At 39.4% G+C, this 25,854-nt stretch overlaps 1 protein-coding gene across 1 annotated transcript in view; it reads right to left on the minus strand.

The window, feature by feature from the left end:
- Positions 1–25,854, minus strand: part of Pla2g4a (phospholipase A2 group IVA) — a 144,432-nt gene that overhangs the window by 113,575 nt on the left and 5,003 nt on the right. The window contains exon 2 of the mRNA NM_133551.2: positions 4,564–4,662. Coding sequence (NP_598235.2) covers positions 4,564–4,596 — 33 coding nt within the window. The 5' untranslated portion in view covers positions 4,597–4,662. The remainder of the gene's footprint in view (positions 1–4,563; positions 4,663–25,854) is intronic.

Consider the following 25,854-nt stretch of genomic DNA (forward strand, 5'->3'; position numbering starts at 1 on the left):
ATCCCCTTCCACTGGCGCCCCAACAAGGCTATTCTCTGCTACATATGCAGTTGGAGCCCTGAGTCAGTCCATGTATAGTCTTTCAGTAGTGGTTTAGTCCCTGGAAGCTCTGGTTGGTTGGCATTGTTGTTCTTATGGGGTTGCAAGCTCCTTCAACTCTTTCAATCCTTCCTCTAATTTCCCCAAAGGGGGTCCTGTTCTCAGTTCAGTGGTTTGCTGCTAACATTGACCTCTGTATTGGACATGCTCTGAATGTGTGTCTCAGGAGAGATCTATATCCAGTCCCTGTCAGCATGCATTTTTTAGCTTCATCAATCTTTTTTTTTTATTTTTATTAACTTGAGTATTTCTTATTTACATTTCGATTGTTATTCCCCTTCCCAGTTTCCAGGCCAACATCCCCCTAACCCCTCCCCCTCCCCTTCTCTATGGGTGTTCCCCTCCCCATCCTTCCCCCCATTACCACCCTCCCCCCAACAATCACGTTCACTGGGGGTTCAGTCTTGGCAGGACCAAGGGCTTCCACTGGTGCTCTTATTATTCTATTCATTGCTACGTATGTAGTTGGAGTCCAGGGTCAGTCCAAGTATAGTCTTTTGGTAGTGACTTAGTCCCTGGAAGCTCTGGTTGCTTGGCATTGTTGTTCATATGGGGTCTTGAGCCCCATTCATAGCTTCATCAATCTTATCTAGTTTAGGTGGCTGTATGGGCACATATGGGGCAGGCTCTGAATGGCTGTTCCTTGAGTCGCTGCTCTAAACTTTGCTTCCATATCCCCTCCTATGGATACTTTTAGTGTTGTGTGAAATCAGGATTTAACAAAATACACATATGAAAATAGGAGGGGCTTATTTGGAGGGAGGGAAAGGATAAGTTCCCATGTACTGGACTGGTGATTGTGTCCCCAGTACTTTTAAGAACGATTACTATGTTGCAAGCAGACAGCGAACAGCGATACATGTTGAGATAAAAATTGCAATAGGTTTACAGATAGAAGGACTCAAAAGTCCAAACATTTGAGTTGCAAACTGTATCTGGTCACAAGCTTAAGTCTACAGACACCCACTTGTCTTTCTTCTTCCTTCTTTGTTCTAGAGGCCAGATTCCATGCAGAAGTTTGAAGGTTACCAGTTCGAGTGAATTCTCTGAGGGTTATGTAAGAACAACTATTTCTCCATGGGTGATGGAGTGAGGAATAAAATTTTAAACTGTACTAAAGATATAAAAACAGCATCTGGGAAGATGGCTCAGTTAAAAATGTGTAATATTCCTGCAGATGAACCAGAGTTCAATTCCCAGCACCCACATTGGCAGCTCTTAACTGCCGGTAACACCAGCCTAAGGAAGGCCTGATTCCTCTTGCCTCTATGGGCACCTGATCTCGTGTTTGAAAATAAATATAAATTAAAATAATTAAAAATTAAATTATTAAAAATTAAAATAGTTTATAAATATTTTTAAAGCTGCATTTTAATCCATAGAAACCCATAATCATTAAGAAAAGTAAAATATTGTTTCAGAAAACAAAGATTACTCCACCAGCATTTTTGAAACAAACCTTGATTATTTGCTTTTTAGAAGATAAATGCTTTAAATATATGGAAAAATACAGGTTATGATACACAAAAATACCAAGAGTTATATTAATAAAAGTGAAATTTAAAACAAAATTATTATACTAGATTAAAAGGACTTACTATAATAATATCAATTCAACAAAAATATGTATAATTCAAAGTTATGTGTGCCAAATAACACAAATGAAAACTTCATAAAGTAAAATTTGATATTAAACTTATTTTTACAAGTGCACTATTTATCAAGATGGACAAGATGCTAGCTGATATCATGCGTAAACTTGTTTTAAAACATTACAGAGTATATTTTGGAAACTTGAAGTACAGTAATGGCAAAGTATTATCAAATGTTTGAAAATTAATAAAGCCATGTCTACATGACCTATGTATCAAAGAATAAATCACAGTCAAAATTAAAAATAATACACTAAAATATGACCTCTCAAAACTTATGAAGTAAGATAATGGTTTATAAACAATTTAATATTTAACATTCAGTAATCAAAATGCTAGAAGCAAAGCTAACAGTATTCGAAAATCACAGAAATGATTGATCTAGAAATCTAGGTTGTCCAAAGGAACAACGATAATCAATTATATTTTCATATGAAGACAAAACTGTCTTGGTTGCTGTCCTATTGCTGTGAAGAGACATCATGAACAAGGCAACTGTTATAAAAGAAACTATTTAATTGAGAACTCACTTACAGTTTCAGAGAGGGTTAGTCTATTGTCATCGTGGTGGGAACCATGGCAGCAGGCAAGCAGATGTAATGCTAAGAGCTCACATCCTGATTCACAAGCAGCAGGCGGCAGGCGGCAAGCGAGGCACTGGAACTGGTTTGAGCTTTTGAAACCTCCAAGGCCACCCTCAGTGACACACTTCCTCCCACAATGCCATACCTCCCAATACTTCCTAAACACATCAACGGACTAGGGACCAAACATTCAAACATATGAGTCTATGAGGGCCATTCTCATTTGAACCACCAAAAAACTAATTAAAATAAAATTTAAAAATACAAGTACAATAAACCTAAGAATCATGGAATATATATTGTATGTATAAATTTGCATTCAAATGTTTATGTGTATATATATGTATACATGTGTATATGAATATTCTTATATATTTGTGTATATAAGAAGTCTTACAGAAAACTATAGCATATTACTAAGTTAATTAAAAATGATTCATGATCATATCACTAATAGATAGTGATCTATTGAATCATTACAAGAGTGAAGGGAAGGGTATGTGTATCCCTGTGTGTGCCTATGTGTGTTTGTGTGTTCACATGAGTTGACAAACTAACTGCAAAATTTATATGAAGTTTCAGGAATAAAAATAAAATGATCAGTTTTAGTCTTGGAGAAGAAATAGGAAACTTTATGATTTCATATATATATATTAAATATTTGCAATTATGGCAGTTTCATTCTGAGGCAAACACAGAGTAATAGACCAATAGGAATGAAAAATAAATCAAGTCACCTATATAAAGTTATCTAAATTATAGCAATCCAAAATGGTTATGAGTAGAATACATAGTTTGGACTCTATCCAATTAATGAACTAATACGGGACAATATACCTACACATGTGGAATTCTATTCACCACAACTTGAATGAACCTCTGAAACATCATTCTGAACCCAGATGTTTAGAGAAATGTAGGGGTGGGGGAGCAAATTTTACCTGTGACATCAGATCTAAATACAGATTTTTGATGAGGAGATTTATGAACTATAAGATACATGAACCAGCCTTTGGGAGAATTTACAGTGGATATTTTTATTTATATGATAGTTTCTGGGTGGAATACATAGGTAAAACTTCATCAAGTTTAGCTTAGCAGTGCATCTCTAAGAGGAAGAGAAGGAATGTGGAAGAGCAGAGAGAGAGAGAGAGAGGAAGGGGGAGACAGAGAGACAGAGAGAGAGACAGAGACAGAGACAGAGAGACAGAGACAGAGAGACACAGAAAGACAGAGAGAATTATAAAAGAAAATTAATAAGTAACCAAAGGAAAGAAAACAGATGAAAAACTTTAAAAAAAGAAAAAACTAAGATTTTCAAGATTTCAAGGCAAGAGTGGCCAACAGAGAGAGGAAGGAAAAGCCAGAGTTGCACTGAGTTTAGAATTTAGCACACTATACAAGAACTATAATATGCTAACTTTGCAACCCACACAGGAAAACAAAGGCCAACTAGTGAAGAATTAATAAGAGAATGGTTTCATAAGCAAAAATGAGGCTACAATTTATTCGTCAATGCTCACAAAGTGATCTTGAGTTCACTGAAACCTAACTGAATTCCATGTGCTGAATTCAAACAGAAAATCCCCCCCCACAACTCCCTCTCTCTTATTGTTATTGGCTTGGTTTGTTTTTGTTTTTTTTAATCAAAAGACAGACTGTGTGTTTTTAATGAGATACAGAAAATCACAGTGAATAAAATTCAAATTATTCAACTCTTCACCAAAAATTCGCCAACCATAGAATAACTTGTTGAGCATTTCTAGCTCAGTGAAAGTTTATAACAATTATTTGCCTTGGAGACGCATATCAACATACAGTCTTAAGCCCAGAAGTTCATTTGTCCTTTCTCTACAACATCATATCCAACTCCGCTCTTTGACAAAGGTCAAGTGCTAACATTTCTTCTCTTATTCCATGAAGGTTGGTGTTGTCACAGATCACAGATGTTTTGGTTATTGTTTTTCCTAAATCCCCCTTTTCTCTAAAGATTTACAGTGATCTAAAGACATGTGTTTGTTTCGTAATGCAGCACGGCCATATTATGTTCGTGGGTAGAATACAAATTCAAGGAGTAGTTTAAAACTTCAATTTTACTAGCAGCATCAGCAATCTGTGTGTGTGTACACACACACACACACACACACACACACACACACACTCATGCACACATGTACACACACAGTCACCGAGCACATCAACTCCCTTCCCAGAAGGAGTCTACTTACTATTATGTGCTGATAAGGATCTATGAAAGACATTTTGGTCCCAGCTGCAGGAATTCTCACACTTCCCAGGTGTTCTCTGGTACTATAGCTTCTTGAAGCCTATGAAACAAGCAATCATTATCATTAAGTTTCCTCCTGGACTCAGTTCCAAGATTAAACCATGGTGACTAGACATCTTAGGATATAGAAGTCTATAGGAGTGGACTGAGCTCTCTCTATATGACTTTTCATTATATATTTTTATATACATGCCTCTTTTAGGGGGATGTTAAGCATAGTTTAAGGCCACCGTTTAACTCCCGCATTCATTTGTTCAAATGAATGCTGAGAAATTTATTGAATTTCGGAAAATTAAAATTATTCCTGAGGGACTAGAAAGACGTCCCAACACTTAACAGCACTGTAGTCCTCTTGCAGGGGACCTGGTGCACTTCAAACCACCCATATGAGGTGTCTCACAACCACCAGTCACTCCAGGTCCAAGGCATACAAAGCCTTCCTCTGGCCCTCAAGGATGTCTCCACTCCCTAGTACAAACCCATACTCACATATATACATAACTGAAAAGAATAAAGTTCTTTTTCATATTATTATGTCAGACATAGTTCAATAATGCACATCCTTTGCTTTTTCAGTTGCTTAACATGACGTGAATTCACAGTAGGAAAGTAATAGCTTTTTTACCCTAGGTATTTATTAGAAATCTTAAAAATTCATAATGAAGTTGAATTTTGGTGACAGAATTTTATTTTATTTTTTTACTTCTTAGCCTCCAGCTTAAGTGGAAACAGTTAATATTTTTCCAATTTATTTATTAATTGATAGATTTATGTAATTATTTATTTGAGACAAGATTTCTCTATGCGGTCCTGGATGTTGTGGAATTTGCTCTGGAGCTCCGGCTGGCTTCGATCACAGAGATCCACCTGCCTCTGCCTCTGCCTCTGCCTCTGCCTCTGCCTCTGCCTCTGCCTCTGCCTCTGCCTCTGCCTCTGCCTCTGCCTCTGCCTCTGCCTCTGCCTCTGCCTCTGCCTCTGCCTCTGCCTCTGCCTCTGCCTCTGCCTCTGCCTCTGCCTCTGCCTCTGCCTCTGCCTCTGCCTCTGCCTCTGCCTCTGCCTCTGCCTCTGCCTCTGCCTCTGCCTCTGCCTCTGCCTCTGCCTCTGCCTCTGCCTCTGCCTCTGCCTCTGCCTCTGCCTCTGCCTCTGCCTCTGCCTCTGCCTCTGCTTCTGCCTCTGCCTCCTGAGTACTGGAATTAAAGGTGTGCACCACCATGCAAACATTTTAACAGAAAAACTACTCTCTGTATTTTCTTCCATAATTCATTCATATTAAATTAAGGTAAAAATATTCACTGAAGGGTAATTTTCATAGTGCCAGAAGAAGCTATGCAGCCTGCTGAAGGAAAAAAAAGTTATCAACGATCTTACACAGCTGTGACAACCTTCTAAACAAGGTGTATGCATTGGTATGATAGTGGCATGACTGTTAAAATGTTGCCCGACTGCTTTCTTCTGGTTGAATTCAAATCCTGCTGCACAGGAGGAAATGTATGCCCAATACTATCAACCTGGTCAAAACCCCATGGCTGCGAAAGGCCATGAGTCCTAGGAAGGTGTCTACTCTTATTGTTTTGTTAAACGAGCATATGAAACTGCCTTCTAAATGTTTTTGTGTACACCTCCATATCAGTGCTGACCTCAAGCTTTGTCAGATTTCCTTTTGTAGTAGGCAGTCTTCTTAACTGGTCAAAGTGCTAGAACAGGGACTGTTAAATTCTTAGCCTTAAGTGGGGCATCTATATTACCCATGGCGGTAGGGCTAAGGGAACATTGTGGAAGAGAGCTGAAGGTTGGAAAGGAATACTGGGAAACACTGCCTTGTGACTATGACATGGGTCTTGTACTCAGGAACTCACAGCAGCTGTGGTTACCGGCCAGTACCAAGTTCACCAGTATTTCTTCATGAATGGACGGGGCTTATAAGACCTGAACAGTTTAAACTTGGGCATGAACTTGAATTCTTGGCTCTTCTGTCTCTTCATCCCTAGGGCTGGGATTAAAACAGTATACCATCATGCCCAACTAAACATAATTATCTTTACTTTTTAGTCATGCATTTTTTACATTTATTTATTTGTGCATGAGAGAGAATGTGTGTGTTTATGTGTATATTGATGTAAAGGTGCCACGTGCATGTGAAGGTCAAAGTGTAACAAGGAGACATTCTTCTACCACATGGGTTCCAGGGATAGAATTCATGTTGCCAGACTTGGGACGGAACATATTAATAACTTAGCAAGCCACCTCACTGGACTGCTTATCCTATCTTTCTATCAGGCTGCACATAGCAAGTTTGTTTAAGACAGGTTTTCTCTGTGTATTCCTAGCTGTCTTGGAAATATCTCTGTAGACCAGACTCACAGATGTCTGCCTGCCTCTGTTTCCCCGAGTGCTGGGATTAAAGGCTGCATCACCACCACCCAGCATGGATACAGCATTTTAAATCCACTTTAAACAAAGTGAATCCAAACTATCGTTCTGATTTTCTTTCAATAAACCAAAATAAAGTTGACGTAGGTTTTGTTTATTTGTTTGTTTTTGTTTTGCACTGCTTTACTTCAAACTCAAAAGAAACATTTTCCAGGCATGACAAAACACACACGCCCAGCATTCACAGGTCAGAGGCAAGAACATCAGGAGTTTGAACTCCAACCTGGGCTTCTCGAGATTTTTGTTTCAACTTTCTCTCAGCACAAATAGAAAAAAATGTGATGATACATGAGGCTATCACCAAGGACCTCTGTGCTACAGTTTTACTGTTAGAAGTTCATTTTGACACTTCGTATCCAAAGGCCAGGGTGCTACATTCCTATAATCCCAACACTTGGGAGATAGATGTATTAAGATCAAGAATTCAAGGTCTGCTATCTGCTACTCCAGAGTTTGATATCATCCTGGGCAACATGAGTCTCTATATTTAAAATTTAAGAGAAGAAAATGTAACTGGTGATGTCAGATTATTAGGCCTCGGACTCAGCTTCTTCCTCCAGGTTCCTGCCTTGAATTCCTGTCCTGGTTTCCCATGATGAGGCGCTGTGACATGAACTTGGAAGTCAAATTAACTGTTTCCCCCTCTAGTTGCTGCTGTTGGCCATGGTCTTTACCGTAGCAAGAAAAGAGCAAACTAGGAGAGTATGACCAACAACCAACCTGAGGTTTGGAAGGGATAAACTACATGTAAACTGCAACCCTAGCTCACTCTGCCTATCCCTAACCACAAGGCTAATCCAACTCACGGGGACCCAGCACTGTCTTCTGGAGTTCTCAAGCACCAGTACTTAAATGTCCACATACGTCCACATAGACACAAACACATATGCATAATTACAATTGAAAGTCACAAATAAGTAACAAATAAGGCCAAAACTCACGGAGACTATGATAACATACACCACTCCTGTACAGGTTCAAAAAATACAAAATCCCAGCTGGGAGAAGGGAAAATGAGCAGAGTTCAACCCCTAACCAAGAACCTATTTGTAATCAATTGATACCTTCTGGGACAGGGAAAATTAGTTTTCTCCAATAAAATATCACTGGGTACATAAACGACATGTCAGAGCAGCTCACATGGCAGGAGTAGTTGGCTAACACAAAATGACCTTTTTGTTTTGTTTTGTTTTGTTTTGTTTTAATGCTTACTATGGCTTTTTTTTCTTTCTTTCTTTCTTTCTTTTTTTTTGCTGTTATAGTGGATGAGATTCATATCAGAATCTATGAAAGCAAAGATGGCTAGGACTGGTATTCTCACCAAAGTTATTCATATAAAAAGTGTAGGTGGGCCAGGGTGTAGTTCAGAGGTAGAAATCTTGTGGCCAGGAGAGTTCTATATCTATTCAGTTCACAAAGTGCAACTTTAGAAAGACATAAACATTTCTCTGTAGACTAATCTGTTCATCATGCAACCCCTGTGCCATTTCTATATATGAGCATATATATAACATATATATATATGTATATATATATATATTGTGTGTGTTTGTGTGTGTGTGTGTGTGTGTGTGTGTGTGTTAGGCACCAGATGCAGTGAATGAGGCAGAGCTCCTCCTTCCCAGAAACCTAGAGATTGTAGACACAATGACACCTAATGCTTCTGTTACTAAAAGCAGGATCACTTCCTAGGATTGATATCTTTTTGATGGAAGGGCACCTTGAAATCTACCTCTTCTGTGAAAATATTTTTCATGAGTCATTTAGTCTTAGAGCAGAAAGCCTGATATTCTTAACTCAATCGGTAAATGATTCTTTTATACTTATTTACTTCAAGCTAAACCAAGAAAACTTTTTTCTACCATACCATATTATATATGTGTACACATACATGTATCAATTAAATATGGAAGCAAACTTAAGGTGATACTTTCATTAGGAACAAGGTACAGCATTTATATTGCCCCATGTGATTAAATGCTTAGAGCAATCCACCAAAACCATTTTAAAGGCTCAACTTAACATAATTTTACAAACACTGATCGAAAAGACTTCAAGATTAGATTTTCATCGACCTCCTCATTCCCATCTCGTTTCTATCCTCTTTTCTATTCACAACCATACAGATGATCTTACTTTTCTCCAAATGTAGGATGTTCTCTCCAAAATGTAACCTACTTCCTCCGTCTATCCACTTACTCAAGTAGAACATTTAGCTACTGCCTATCAATCGTGTTCCAAGATCCCAGAGGTAAAGTGACAATTGAGATAGCTGCACATCTTTGTAGGAACTTATATTCTACAGAACCATCAGAAAATAAATAATGCAGCAGGAGAAAGCAAGAGTCTCCTAAAGCTAAGCTCTGGAAAGGGGCTGGCCACAGAGTGTGAACGAGTGGACTTAGAAGATAATGTTCCCAGCAGGCAAGTGGAGGAAGTGAGAGAGGTCCTGTGGCCACTAACTAAAACCCAGAAACAAACATGGTTGGTTGTGCGGTTAGAAAGGAAGCTGGGTTAGACCCTGCAGGCCTCGGTGGGTAAGCAGCACTGTACACCAGCTAAACAGACCTAAACTTCAGAACTCAGCTTCGAAGCTCACTACCACCGAGAAATTTTCTGTGACCTTCAGAGCATGTCTGATTTTGTTTCTATTTTATACTTCTTCAAGCCTTTAGTTCCCATTCCAACATGCCTGCCTTCTCTTAAGGAACTAAAGCCAGATGTATAAAGTCAGTGACCATGTTCACCTTGCCCCTGTGTGCATAGCATGGTGCCTACAACACAGCGCGTTCAAGGAAAAGATGTGTTCAACGGATGATGGATGATGGATGATGGACAGCACCAGGGATAATGGCAAGCATGTGCATTTAGGAAGTTCTCACAATTATGCCCTTTCAATGGCACTTCTGTTCATGCCTAACTATATTTAACAGCAAAAGATGCTATAAATGAGCCTGTATTTTAACAAATAAAAAAAGGAAGAAGGAAAATTCCACAAGAACTGAGATGACTCTTCATTTAGAGGAAATCTGTTGCTGGGGAGCAAACCCTGGTGTCAGCAACTTTATTTCCTCTTTTCCCATCCAGTAACTCCATTCATAACTACTGTGTTCGACATCCAACTATCAGCCAAAACCACATCCTCCAGCTAGACCTGGACAGACACTTGCCTGGCAGGAAATGTGTTCGAGATAGTTAACATGTTAAGTAGCCAACTAATATTCTTTCTTAAATGTTTATATTATTCCTTGGTAATTTCATACATGCATGCATACTTAGATCCAACCAACATTGTTAAATCCACCCCCATCTCTCCTTGTCTCTACCTCTCTAAAGCTACAGGGTTAAGAACTACAAGATAACTAGATATTAGACAAACATGACTCATGGCATTAATCCTTTAGTCCTAGAACAACTTCCTTTTTTCTTGTCTCCTTTAATGCCAGACCAGGTCTAAACTTTTTTCAACTCTCATAAAACTTCAGGCTGCCTTAAAAGATTTCCGTTATGAACAACAATGAAATAAAAAAGTGGATTTAGATGCCAGGTCCATTTAGAATGGAAAGCAGAGACTATTGCACAAAGAGAAAGTGGGTCACCGACGTTCTTTCTTCCTCCCTTCCCTAGATCTAATATTTTAACATTTCTCTTTCTGTGGTAAAACATGCTTACAAAAAGCATCATTTTAGAGGAGGAAAGGGTTTATTTGGCTTACAACCATAGGTTTCAGCCCATCATTAAAGGATGTCAAAGTGGGAAATCAAGTAGTCATATCATATGGATAGTCCAATCCCCAGAACCAAATAAACTAGTGATACACGTCTGCATCCCACTACCAGGGAGATAGACACAGGAGCCTCAGGAATCCAAGGTCATCTTCAGGTACATGAGTTTGAAGTCAGTTTGTAATGCATGAGACCCTATCTCAAAATCAAAACAAAAAACAATCCACCAAACAACAATAATAACAACGACAACAACAACAAAAACATTCATAATATGTAAAGTATACCAATAATCCAGTTTTAGTACTTTTTTAACTTAAAAATATGCTAGGGTCTTGGCTAATACTTCCACTTGAAGGTTGAACATCAAGCTAGACCAACTTCCAAAACAGCAGAGAAAAGAATTTGCAAAGTTCATGCTATAGAAACATTGACAAAGCAGTAATGTCACAAGTAATCAACAACTCTGGAAACCAATGGAAGATCATAGGGCATGTGAACATAATATATTCCAATATGCCAAGAACCAGGGAGAATGGAGACCTTTGACATTTTAGGAAGTAGTTGTTCCTACACTCCCCAGTTTCTCAGCATAAAGTTCTAAGCAGTAAGGCAGTGCAGCCTTGAGAATGCACACCTTTGCTGCCTTGCTTGTTCATAATGGACAGAACGTGGAAAATTCCACACCCTAGAAGTTGTCAGAGAAATCAAATATCACAAAGCAAGCACCAGATACATCTTATACTATAATGTGATCCACAGTGTGGGACAAGCAACAAAACCAGACAATAGCCCAACCAGAAAATTTAACATGGCGATATGTGAGGCTCCAGAAATAATACCCAATAAATAAATGGAGAAAGGTTGATTGAGAAAGACCTTGGTAATGTCCAGCACATTACTGATGTGCTGAAAGAGTGTGAGGAAGAGATTCCACGTGGGAATCTTAAAGTCAGGGAGGAAAATGTAGGCATGGACTTGTAAACTGCCTGAATTTAGAATGCATTCTTCAAGCCACTCGCAAGTCTGATGTCAGAGCAGAGATGTACTACTCATTTAAGATCCCTAAGTAAACCTTTGCCCAGGCACTGGCTGACAGCTAAGCCATACTAACAGAGGAAGAACCCTAGAAAAACAACACAGAAAGTAAAAGCAAGAACAGAGACAGGGGAGTAACCTGAGCAAGGTTGACCGCTATAGGGCACCTCTGTGAATAAGTTGAAGACAGTCACTAAAACAACTCAATTACTATAGAAAATTACCCATAGAAAATTCCAGAATCAAAAGGCACCATCATGTACAATTTACACCTTGATATGCAATCTAGAATTTTATTTTCAGAAGTAATCATAAGAAGGCCAGTAAGAGGGCTCAGCTGATAGAGGTGACTGCCACCAAGCTTGAGGACCTGAGTTCAGGCCCTGGACTCCCATGGTAGAAGGAAGAACCTTCTCCTGCACATTGTCTTCTGACATCCTCCACACAAGCTCCTCGGTAAACACACACACATAAACACTCTAAAAAAATAAATAAATGTCATAAAATTTAACAAGGATTTTAAAACAAACAAACAAATAAATAATAAAAAGACAACAAAACCAGTATGAATCATACACCAAAAATTTCCAAGGAGAAAGAGGCAAAAGAAAAAAACGGCAATAAATATTGTCTGGAATTCCTTTGATTCTGATTTAAAAACAGATCAACGTAGCTCAGTTCCTCCACATAGAATAAATACAAAGAAGACTGACATCTAGACACATATCCAACCTCGTGAAATTCAAAGAAATAAAGAATACCTTTAAGAGCAAGAAAATAACAGCTGCTCATGCACGAAATAATCAATGATCAACAAATGGCTTCTCATTGGAACCAATGGCATCCTGAAGACAGTGGGACCACAGATTTAAAGTACTAAAAAAAATCAAGCTGTACATTGAGAAAAAATGGAGTCACACAACTCTTTCTGAAATATGAGCAGCATAATAGTCTATTCTGTTAATCATGCTTTATTTGTTTTGGCATTAATTATTGCTTTAAATTGGGATTGTGTGTGTGTATGTGTCTATGTGAGAGTATGTACATGTTTAAGTACAGTGGCGTGATTAAGAGCCACCCTATGTGGTGCTGGGAACTGCAACACAGAGCTGTTCATCGTATTGACACACATCACCATAGCAGCAAACACAGGAAGAATTTTTTATGTGATAAAAACTAAATAAACTAGTAAGAGATGCAGAACCTAAACCTAAAAGTCTGTGTGTGTGTGTGTGTGTGTGTGTGTGTGTGTGTGTGTGTGTGTGTTTATAAGGATGTGTTTGATGTCAAGAAACTAGAACACTTATCAGCAAAGCGAAAAGGGGGACCATTAAGGGAGGTGATGGACTACAGATAATAAGTCAAGGGGGAACACCAGCTGATAGAGAGAAGAGAAGCAGCTGGGAAGGAATACTAGGAAGGGAAATAATGAGACCAAAGCACAATGACTCACAGAAGAAGATGTCATGATGAAACCTATTACTTTGCATGCTAACTTAAAATTAATTAAAAACTACTAAAGGACAGGAAATGCAGCTGGGTATTAGAACACTTGCCTAACATTCAGAAGACCTTGGGGTCAGAACGGAAGAAGGGAAAGAGGTGGGGAGGGAGAGAAGGAGGGAGAGAGAAGGGGAGGAAGGGGAGACAGGACATAGTAAAGAAAGTTCTTCAGGTTGAAAGGAAGTTGACAGTAGACAATAACAATAACCCGAGTCCACACCAAGAAACAGAGTTAAAGAAACCAATAAACTTACATGCCACTTTTAAAAATTAATGATAAAATAAAAGATAAAGATATATTTTATCTTTATCTCTATGCCAAAGATGATAAAATTACACTTAGCTGATTTAAAAAGACTGTGTGTGATTCCATTGTGAGTGTGTGTGTGTGTGTGTGTGTGTGTGTGTGTGTAGAAGCTATATGACAGAGAGAGAAAGAAGAATGTGATAAATGTAGTTATATTGGGATATAGAAAAGATAACAGATAGTCTGAATCCATAGGAAGAAATGAAGAATATCAGATTCAATACAAGTTTTAGTTTTATCTCTACATTTTATAGAGGGATGAGGTTTATAGAAACATGATTTATGGCACATGCAGATAGGATACATATAACAGAAATAGCCACATAAGAAAAGAAGTATTGTAACTACATGGAAAGTATCTTACAAGAATAAGTTATTACTCACATGAAGAAAACTGTAATAAATACATATAGCTTAATTCCTAGAACTACTAACAAACTCATTCCAATATCATTGAAATATTAACAACATTATTTAAATTAACCACCAGGCCAAAATGAGACAAACAAGTAAAGTAGTTCACCAGAAAAGAGCTACCAAGTACGGAGAACAGAAGACTAAAAATAAGTCAATATAGAAATGAGTTGTGGGGGTTGGGGATTTAGCTCAGCGGTAGAGCGCTTGCCTAGCAAGCACAAGGCCCTGGGTTCGGTCCCCAGCTCCGAAAAAAAAGGAAAAGAAAAGAAAGAAATGAGTTGTGGGTGAACAAAAACAATGGCGGAGAGAAATTCAACCATGTATCTACCAACAAAAACTGTGAAACCAGATGAGGTATCACACATCTAGAATCCTAGGACTTGGTAGGCTATGTCAGGAGGATTCTAGGTTTAAGGTCAGCCTGGCCAGAGAGAACCCTGAGAGCTAATGTATCTACTCCTGGTTGCCTGCCAGGAATAAATCATAAGACTCTATTGTTTAAGGCACTGTATACAAGACTAGAGAAGTCAAGGTAGAAGTGATTCTGCCTCCCAACTAGTGGTTTTCACAGTTTTCACAGATACTGTGCAGGCTCTTGGGATGCTAGGGAATAATTATCACCAACATCGTTAGCTATGGACCCTGCATGCTGCATTACCAACCTGCAAGGCAAAATGGTGCAACTTTGGCATGACTTGTGGGTTAACCAATTACTTTCTAATTGGAACTGAGGTCTACTCCACAAGTGGGAATCCATGTCTGGTGCTGAAAACATGGTCAAAAGCCAATGGTCGGTGAAGTCACAGGGGATGAAACCCTGGCTTGCCTTTTGTTTTTTGTTTGTTTGAGAGAGAGAGAGAGAGAGAGAGAGAGAGAGAGAGAGAGAGAGTATACAGATACAGATATTGATATAGGTATGATGGTTTGCCAAACTACCTTACAAATATTTATGCTTCTGCCCATAAATAGTGCTGGTGTCAGTTTTGATCACGTAGCTTCCCTTTGCAGTGTGTAGAGGTTACTGTATAGACTCACACCTTGTCAAAATGATGAGAATAAGGCATCCCTGAATGCACAGTCATCTGCATCACCTTTTCCAGAGGCTCAAGGAAAATTGCAGACCAGAGGATGGAAAGAATTTAAAAGCCATAGAAAGGGGTAGAGTGGTGTGGAAGGCTGTTGTTTGGACATGACAGGATCATCTTCCTAAACTCACAGCATCTCTGATCGCCAGCACAGGACATGAACAGGATGGGGATATGCAACATCTTATCCTGGAATAGGATGGGTCTCACAAGCCCCAGTGTCTCTCTGGAAGACCTATAGGAACTTAGTGGGTGCTAAAGGAGAGCAACATTTTCTTGAGTGCTAGAGCCACATGTCAGCTGTTCATGCTTTGGTAAATAACCTATTCAATTGCCTGTGCTGTAACCCTAATGCATTTCATTCATTTGCAGAAAAAATTAAACACCAATAAAACATGAAAGTGTGTGTGAGGGTGTGTGTGTGTGTGTGTGTGTGTGTGTGTGTGTGTGTGTAGAGTAATCAGCAGAAGTGGAAACGAACTGAGGGTATGCAGTCAAAATATATTGTAAACATGTTTGAAAATATCACAGTAAAACACATCATGGCACATGCTAATAACAATCTAAATATAAGTAAATGACAATAAACACATGCACAGATGAAAAAATAATAAAGAACAACTACATAGTAAGAAATGTTCTCAAAAATGAAACAGCAAAGCTATGAACATAGATTTGTCCTCCAGTCAAAAGTCAATGGCTTTCAGATTGAATAATACCGAAGACTTGTACACATATAAACAAAGTCTGTAATACTTTAGTATTATATCATAAATATGATATACTACTGTACCAATGTTAGTGTCCTGGCTTTGGTTGCATACAATGAGGAACCTTAGTAAATGGCTCGCAAGAACTCTACATAACACTTTAAGGATTTCTTATCTTAATTATCTTTAGTTTATTTTAAAATATAGTGCATGTTATGGGGGCTATGGTGGTGCGTGCTCTTAATCCGAGGGCTCTAAAACAAAGGAAGGGGTATCTGTGAGCTCAACATCAGTCCCATAGTGAGACTCTGTCTCAAAAAAGAAATGTCAATAGACTTCATTTATATGTACGATTTTTATTCCTAAGGAAATTAAAGCATTCCTAAGGGAACTGGGTTGGGATACAGTCACTTTTCCTCGGGACAAAAACCAGGCATAGTTACTGTCAATGAGTCCACTTCTGTAGTTCTGGTTAGGAATCAGCTTCCTCTCACCCACTTTTGCCCTCCAGTGACAGAGACAGTAATGGCAGCAGATACCTTAGGTTTCTGTGGTATTAAGACATCTCTACCCAACTATCCATTGTAAACACTAGGAAAATGTCTTTACCCCCACAATTAGCTCAGTCCTGGAACTCTTACTACAATTAAGTTACACAACTGTTAGAATGACTGTTCATGAAAAAGAAGGTTTTCCCTCATTTCTTCTAACTGGGCTAAACAACCAGTCTTCCTGTGAAAAGACTATCTTGCAAGCCTGCAGTAAGACATATAACCTTATGGTTTTATTGGTTTGAAGGGTTACTGTTTTGTTTTGTTTTTTAATTTTATTTATATGAGTACACTGTTGCTGTCTTCAGACACACCGGAAGGGAACATCGGATCCCATTACAGATGGTTGTGAGCCACCATGTGATTGCTGGGAATTGAACTCAGGACCTCTGGAAGGGTGATTAGTGTTCTTAATCATTGACCCATATCCCCAGGACCCCCTTTTTTGTTTTTTGTTTTGTCTTGGTCTTTTTTCCACCCCCATACCCCACCCCCACGCCCTATAATTAGAAACCTCTGGAATATTCAGAATTGAAAACACGTCCCAACACACACATGCTTCTGTCGGCTTTCAATAAGTAATTAATATCGGATGCTGTGACCAAAACCAAAATCGGATGCTGTGTCATGTTGGGGTGACACAGGCTTCTCAGAAAAAGTGGATAAAAACTAAACGTCTGACCTGAAGTGTTTTGTCACTTCTTTCTCTTGTGGAAGGAGATGTAACAGAGAATGAGAGAGAGAGAGAGAGAGAGAGAGAGAGAGAGAGAGAGAATGAGAATGGTATAATTAGAGTATAATTAGAGCATTAGAGCCATGGCATCTGAAGGCAAGAAGGAGAGGAATTTATGCTTCCCAGGTAGTGACATGAGCTCTCACAACAGAGCACCACCTTCTCAGCCAGAGCCAGAGCTGGCTTCCTCTCCTGTCCTGATTCCCCCATGCATTCTGCTGTATGAAATGAGGAAGTGGCTCCTCCGTCTCACAGACTCAGTGGATAAAATGAGCAAATGTATGTCAACTCCAACCACAAGCCAATGAAATGAGTGAAATAACAAAGTGGTGTTTACAAAACAGAGGCTTTCCCAAGCTGCCTCAACTCTACTGGAGGTATTTGGCTCTGCTGAGAGTTCTAAGAAGTCTGAAATTGGCCAGTTTATTGAGAAGCTCTTATAAGGATCTTGTGCTTTTTTTGAATGGTCAAGATTGAGTTTTGAGTAGAAAATATGAAGTGCTTACACTTCTAATACACTACGACTTTAAAAAGTAAAAACACTGGGCCACTGGCTTGTCTGATGCTAGCTAGGGTCAAGGTTCTCTCCATTATAATGGACACGCAGCTGCCCTGGAAACAAAAGAGCTGGCTCTGGGCCCTATTAGCATCTCCCCTAGACATGCATTACCACTCAGGGCTTACGAAAGTTCCGAAAGTTCCATTCTTGAATGGTGTGAATGATGCTTCTCTTTTTTTAAACTAAAGCTAACCAAAGCTTTCTATCAACCACAGCCAGAGAAAAATGAGCGGTAGGAATTTAAACAGTAAATGTGCCAGGCATGGTGGCACATGCCTTTAATCTCGTCACTCAGGAGGCAGAGGCAGGTAGACCTCTGAGTTAGAGGCTAGCCTGCTCTATATAATGGGTTCCAGGTAAGCCAAGGCTACCTAATGAAACCTTGTCTCAAAGCAAACAAGTAAAAAGGTAGTTTAAGAGGAATGAATGTATAAGAAATGTCCCCCCAAACCACACTACTTTAGTACAGAAAACCTGAGGGCTTCCTTGTTTACTCAGAGATGTAAATGCTCATTCCCAGACTCGGAGAGATGGGTTATCAACTTGGTGGGTTTCTCAGCCCAGTCACACAACCGCAGGGCCTACCCAGCACATCACGATGGCGCCCCTGTTACCATGCACTGGAACCCATGCTCTTCCTTTGGAGCTGATTGTTGGCCTTCCTGCTTTCTCTTTTAGGTCTCTAATTCTTCAGTCACATGTGCGTTCCTAAAGCTCACTCTAAACCCACAACCACATACAGAACACACACCAGAGTATCAAAGAAGGAACAGAGTCTATTGGCTTAAAATAGGACTTCAGAGAAGCACAAACTAAGAAGATACACAGGAAGGGGGCAGAGAAATATCAGGGAAAGACTCAGTGCTAAAGACTCCCAGTCAGCTGTGGCTCTCCCTGGAGCTGTGTGCTTGCCATTCAGTGTTCTGTCTAAGCACTTTGTGAGGAAGCACTCTTGATATATCTACCAGCTTGGACCATTGTATTTCTATATGATAGCTCAGCACAAGCTGTGGACTTTATTACATAGTGGTGGCCCTAACTCTGAACAGCACAAAGAGAGTTCTGCTTCCTTCCCCAGGTTCTCTACTTGGACCAGGAACAATTATTTAACTACTCTTGATAAAAGGACAAATAAGCAAATAAGGACTTTTCATGGAATACTAGAGAAAACTGCCCAGAATATAAATGAACCATGTACTGAGAATGAATGTAAGGGAATTCTCTATTCACAGAACCTAGAACAACAAACTACTAGGTACCTAAGCACTGGCTTATTTCAGTACTAATTTTTTCTCCATTGAACTTTATTTTTGCCACATGTGCTCAAGCAAATTCGATGGGCAAATTCAACTCAAGCAAAGATGAGTCAGTGCGAAAGGGCACTTCCTGCCAAGCCTGATGACTTGGGTTCAATAACCAAGACCCACATGGTGCAAGGAAGAAAACTAACTCTCTAAGCTATACTCTGACCTTAATACACACACACACACACACACACACACACACACACACACACACACACACAGAGACAGAGACAGAGACAGAAACAGAGAGACAGAGAGAGACAGAGAGACAGGGACAGAGAGACAGAGACAGAGAGACAAAGGAAAAGAGTGAGCACACACAGCTGTTGAACAAAAGCAGTATCTACACACACACACACACACACACACACACACACACACCACACACACTCACAAAATAAACAATTTTTAAATGACACAATATCCAGAAACATTTGGAAATTGCTCGAGAAGAAATGAGTTATTGGAAAGCCTTAAGCAACATGCCAGAAATGTCATATCTTACCAAGAAAGAAAGAAAGAAAGAAAGAAAGAAAGAAAGAAAGAAAGAAAGAAAGGAAGGAAGAGAGAAAGAAAAAGAAAGAAGACAAGACTACAGATTTGTGATGATCATTCATTTTCTTGCAGTTCTAGAAAGCGGAAGTCCAAAACCAAAGCACTGCACTTTGTGTCTCCAGCATCCTCTCGTTGCCTACAGGTGGTGGTCCTCTCACTCAGTCCGCACTTGTCTTTTTCTTCTTTCCAAATGCCCCACGTGTCTATGTGTGTTCAAATTTTCTGTTAGAAGAACATCTGTCTGGCTGGATTACGGCCCATCTGACTGATCTTTTTTTTTAACTAATCATCCCTTTAAAACACAGTTCAATAACTTAGGCATAGCAATCCAGAATCCAGCAATGTGAAATGGATTGTGAATGTCAGGGTGTTAGTTGCTGAGTGAGGCATGCAATGACAAGGGGCTGGGGGGGGGGGTTAGGGGAGTTAGCTGTTTTGAGTCCCGCACTGAGGCAGAGCTTTGGTTAGAAGGCAGCACTCACCATTTCCATGGGACAGCCACCACACCTGACCATTCAGCAGGCTTCCATGCACAGCCCTCAGCATTCCACATCAATGAACACTATTTATTGCTTCCCTGTAGCATTTTCCTACACAACCTTGCCACTAGGAAACACTCACTCAGGGGCATGTGCACATGTCAGAGTAAGCAAACTGGCCAGCCCAGTTTCACACCGAATGACAAACAAAGCAAACCAGTCCAGTCCTCAGATAATTTTCTCATGTTCTTTCCTTGACATTCATGTTGGCTGTGATTTTCCATCATTTCACCTAAGCAAGTAGCCACTCTGGCCATATTTTAGAGTCGTAATATTTTGAAGTTGGAGGAAATTCTCTTATAATGCCTGCCATCGTTGTGCATCAAGTTTATAAGCAGCAGCCGAAGGAACAGACAAGCCCGGCCAAGTTAGCCTAGGGAGAGGACAGCTCTACATTCATAGCTCACTCTCTCTACCTCAGTGTACACGTTAAAGATTTTAAAAATTAATCAAAATTAAAACGATATAAGTATATGCATTTTAGCTCGGCCAGTAGGTTAAGTGACCTAGTTACTAGTTTGGTGGTAGAAAGTAGACTTAATGAATGAACTTGAGAAAAACTAGTAGCCAAGTTTCCCCATGTTAATGATGAAAGATGACTTTATCCTTTGTTTATCTTTTATACTTTTCTATATTTGAACCACAGTTATAAGCTGGTTGCTTACAAATACTGCACAGGTTGTTTTAAATAAAAACCCTTTTGTCAATTAGACCACCACTGGAATAGAATTACAGTGATGACTGAAAAATACTCAACGTTCATTTTTAGCCAGTATAGAGTGAGAAAGGTCTGCCTTTCCCCTTATAGAAACTGAGAAGGTGATTCAGTCACTGTCAACCCTTTTAAACACACCTAACAAAGGGGCACAAAGTGCTGAGAAGTCAGGGTGCTTTTAGGCCAAGTGTGTGTATTTTCTGCAGACTGAGAGTTGCAAATATGGCCCTTTGGGAATCCTTGTATTTTACAACAGGACCCAATGGGTCTTTAACTGATAGATTTTAATCTTTTTGTTTCTTTTCTACCAGTGATTTACTATAGCTTGCCCCACAGATAAAGCTTCATATTTTCTCTAAGACAAAGTCCAGGCAAAACCTTCTGCAAATCCATCTGATGAGAAGAACTGTCTCCTGGGAGCCATTTTCTTTCTGAATGAACTTCTGCACTTGGCTTTTGGATCAACATGGATCAGCAACTATTTTGGAAATTTGGGATACTGGTCTTGTTTATTCTTTAAAATGTGATGTCAACAGGATGTTTAAATGGAACAATTGAACTAAAATCTTTAAGAGGGGGGTATGCAAACTTGGGTGAGCGCTTCATACCGCTGTCTAGGCATCATGAGGAAGTTTAACCATTAAACATGAGAACGGAAGCCCACGGGTCCAGGATTGTGTAACACAGAAAAGAGGTTTAAAGACACAATTTTCTTCTTAGATATAAGAAATCTTAAAAATGGTATTTCTAGATACCATGAATGGAAATTCCCTTTCGAAATGAGAAATAAACCCAGTCTCTTGCAGGATTAAGGTATCAGTAAAGATAAAGTTCGTGCTTGAGGGAAATATTCTCAATGGTTCTTAGTCACCTTTTGGTTGTGGTAGCTGATAGCAGTCTAGTGAAGGTTAGGAAGGAAGTCCTCAAAACAGTCTGAGGTTAAATCCATTTAATGAAATCACCAGAGTATTAAAAAAATTATGATGAGATATAGTACCATGGCAGAACTATAGTGGGTAAACATGGCAGGAAATGCATTCGCTCTGTGCTATTGTCCTTTGCTGGAACCATAATGCTCTTGTACTCCACCCTGAATATTATTCAAAGATGCATTGAATTTGATGATAACTTAACATGACTTTCACTCCCTCCAAATATCATCTGTATATTTCCTTGACCTTTGTGCCTAAGCTAGAAAGCTGTACCAAAAGTCTAAATCAAACCTGTAGGGTCTCAGTTCAGCTTCTACCAATAGTCTTTTTTTAAATAAAAAATTAACAAAACTAATGTCTGACAGTCTCCTTGGTTTTACAGATGAGGAAGATGGTTGACTGTTGACTAAACTATAACTTAGGAACATAGTGAGAACCAGGAGGGGAGTGTACAGTTACTTTCCATTTCACGACTGTCCTGAAAGCAGGAGGGAAGGGGGGAGAGAGGAAGGAAGGGGAAGGGATGGGTTCCTATCATGGGGAAGTGCAGCTATTCACGGTAAGGCCAGAGCCAATGGCACAGCCTCTGACCGGAGTGTTTACTCCACTTACAAGATGAACAGCTTGAGCTCCTCAGACTAAGGCTCCAAGTGGTTCAGAAGTGAGGCTCTTTTATGTACAGAGAATTTATGATACTGGCTAATGGACCTTTAAAACTGTGATTTATTTTTTAGCTTTGAAGAAATATATGAGTTAATATTTCAATAATATCATTTTTGTCATGGGTAGGAAGAACCCATGACTTTGCTTATAGCAACCAGCTGTTCCCTAAGACTGTCTGGTGCTTGAAAAAGAAGCAAAAGAAGTGGCCTTCAGATGAGAAAAAACAAAAAACAAAAACAAAAACAAAAAAACAAGATCAGGTTGAAGAAAGCTCAGCTCTGTAGTAGGACTCTGAGAAAGATTCTCCTTTTGATTGTTGTTTTATTACTAATTGTCTCAAGCACAATAATAAAGGTTCAGTTTGGATTTGCTTTTGCTTTTGATGGTACTAGGGATAGACCCCAGAGCCCCACACATGCCAGGCAAGGACTCTCCTCCTGACTCCCAACCCTGTACAGTAGAATCCATGAATGCAATCAAATTCTAGACTATCTTATCAGATACACCAACACTCTGAGAACCAGGTGTTACGTAACCCCAGCACGAGGAAGTTGAGGCTCCAGAGTGGTCTAAATACTGAGTTCCGGCTCAAAATGCCTGTCTTAAAATAATAAGGTACTTTTAATTTTTCCTCTGAAACTGGAGTGGTAGACAAAAGGCAGCCTATGTACTTCAAGTGGAACCTAAAGACGTCACTAGGGAGCCAGCAGGAGCCAAGCAGGAGGCAAACAGAACGCAGATCTCAAATCAACTTCAGCAGCTATTCTACCAAGTGGTACATGAGGAAAACAGATTCCAGAACACGTCGGCCCTTGGAACAGGTCAAAAGTCATTGAGATTCGATGAAGTGTAGAAGCAGGCCTAACATGGACAAGGAGAGGCATGAAATCCAACACGGGTTTGAGAAGAACAAAGGCTCCATTCCTGCCTACTGGAAACCATGCCAAAGTGTGACACACCCTGCCAATTACTAACTAACTTGTGTTAAAGAACCCGAGTCCTACACATTCCTGGATGTCTCTGTATTTTTACTTGAGATGTTTTATGTTTAAGATCTGGTACTGTTTGGCTGTTTGTTTTACTGAATACACTGTTTTATTTTCAAGGTTTTCATTTTTTCTTCCTTCCTTCTTTCCTTTCTTTCTCTCTTCCTTTCTTCCTCTCTTTCTCCTTTCCTTCCTTTTCTTTCTCAGAAAAAAAAAAGCAAAACAGAAGAAACACTCACTCTAAAATCAACTGCTACAGAGACATAACCCAACCGAGTCATGGTTGTATTTTAGATTCTGAGCCTCAGAACATGAAGAGGCATTCCCACTCATGGAAGTGACTTGACTTCCTTCTCACCCTCCAGGATTAGCTTGGGACTGTCCTACATGTGACAATCAGTCACTGAAGAGGCAGACTTCCATCCCCTGGACAGACCTGGGCACATGGCTCTGAATGAGAGATTCTTACCTCCACACTCCCTCAAGGACTCTCTACTCTGAAGGCAAAGATTTTCTTTCCTGAATCATCAAACATCAACTTCGATCAGATTATCAGATTGCCAAATGTACTATAGTCTCTACCAGTCCCTGATCCTTCCAGAAAGGATTCTTTCCTTTCTGTATTCAGATGCGCCCTGTCCTCTGACTTCTGGCATCCCTATCCCACTTCTGCCTCCTCCTCTAGTCAGTCTGCCTCCATCACTGCACTGAGATGTCCCTGGGGAAGGTCAGGAACAATCTCAACCTTCTCTAACAAGGAAGCCAATTCTCCACCCTCATCCTACCCAACCTTTGTTTCCTCTGGAACCACCATCCTTCCCGAACTCCCACATTACCCTAAACCCCTGTTTTCTCATCTGATTTTATGGTTGGTTCTTTTCAGGTTCCTTTACAAATGCTTTTCTCTGCCAGGAGCCCATGGGAGCCATGCTACCCTCATCCTATGCACCTCGAACACATCGCCTCTCATCCCTTGAATCTTCTTAAGTTGTCCATTTCATCTTTCTGGTTTTGACTGAGAGGCATCACGGTAGACAATGCAAAGGAGGGAGGAAGTTCTGTTTAAATATTGTAAATGTTTACGTACTTTAAATTTAAATCATTGGTTGTTACTGGGGAAATAAATATAAGTAATAGATTATAATAACTGTTTAACAGCTTTAAACGACACCTTTTTATTTCGATATTTATATTGGCCTTGCACAGGTTCAGCAAATACATTAACCACTGAGCTATGTCTTAGCCCTATTGTTTCACTATTTGCTCCGAGTCATGACCTCATTAGATTGGCCAGGTGAGCCTTGAACTCACTCTGTCTCCTAGGTAACCCTGATTTACCTGCCTGGGATTATAGGCATGTGTCATATACCCTTGATTTCAAGAAATGTATTTAAATTACAATTTTTGCTACAACAAATCTTTATAAAGTGTGTTAGTTGTAACTTCTGAGAATCAAGACTCTGTCAATACTTAGAAGGTGTTATTTGGACATGTACATTGTACAGTGAAAGTAAAATGCTCTTCCATGAATTATAAAAATGCCAGGTTTTTCTTCTTTAACCTGTGCTCATAAACTCAGTTGATTTTAAAATCATCTCCCTCTTCTTTATGAATGAAAAGGCTATCAAAAGCTATTGATATTTGAGGTCATAGTGGACAGAGTAAGTAGTTGATGGTTATTAAGACATCATAATTAGATGAAAGAGTCTATATAGAATAATCTATATCATTGTACATGCATACATCTTAATGCACTTTCCTCCAAATTGATTTTTTAATAACTTCGGACACAATTGCTCTAAATTACTTCTCTTGATGTTTTCAAAATATTGCATAAAATACAGGTAAAAAAATTCCACAAAATCAATTGCCTTTTTGTTTCCATAAATAAACATCAGAACCTAAAAATTTAAGTCACATTTTTCTTCCCCTAAACACCCCCAGACAAGCAATATCTTCTGAAATTACAGATCTGTAAACCCAAAAAGAAAATATCCTTCATCCAGGGGTTAACAACCAGTTCGCTGCTTATAGACTGCATTCGACTCTCTTATCTTGTCAAAGCTATGGGCATGAAGTGTGGTGCAAATAGGAAGTGTGCCAATCCACTGGCTGAAATTCTGAAGCTATTTGCTGACCTAATGTTTCTAGAGGCAGAGATGCACCCAGCATCCAGCCCTCAGCTGTTAATTATGACCACGTCATGCACACTAAGAATAGTTTATAAGCTCCGAGAAGCTATCTTCTTGACTGTAACCTTCTGGATTGCTAGGAAAAGTAAACTTCTTACTTTGTTCTACAAAGGGTGAAGGCAAGTGCTTTATACTGTCCAGCGTAATCAGAGATGAAAAGGACCTCAAGACTCCAAATACTCTAAAGACTCCCCTCTGTTGCCACCCGGATGTAAATCCCTGTGTTAAATAAGTATTTCTTATCATGATTCATAAAAACATAAATCAGTCTTTAATATGTCTATTTTG

Source organism: Rattus norvegicus, chromosome 13, assembly GCF_036323735.1.
Source record: "Rattus norvegicus strain BN/NHsdMcwi chromosome 13, GRCr8, whole genome shotgun sequence".
NCBI lineage: Eukaryota > Metazoa > Chordata > Mammalia > Rodentia > Muridae > Rattus > Rattus norvegicus.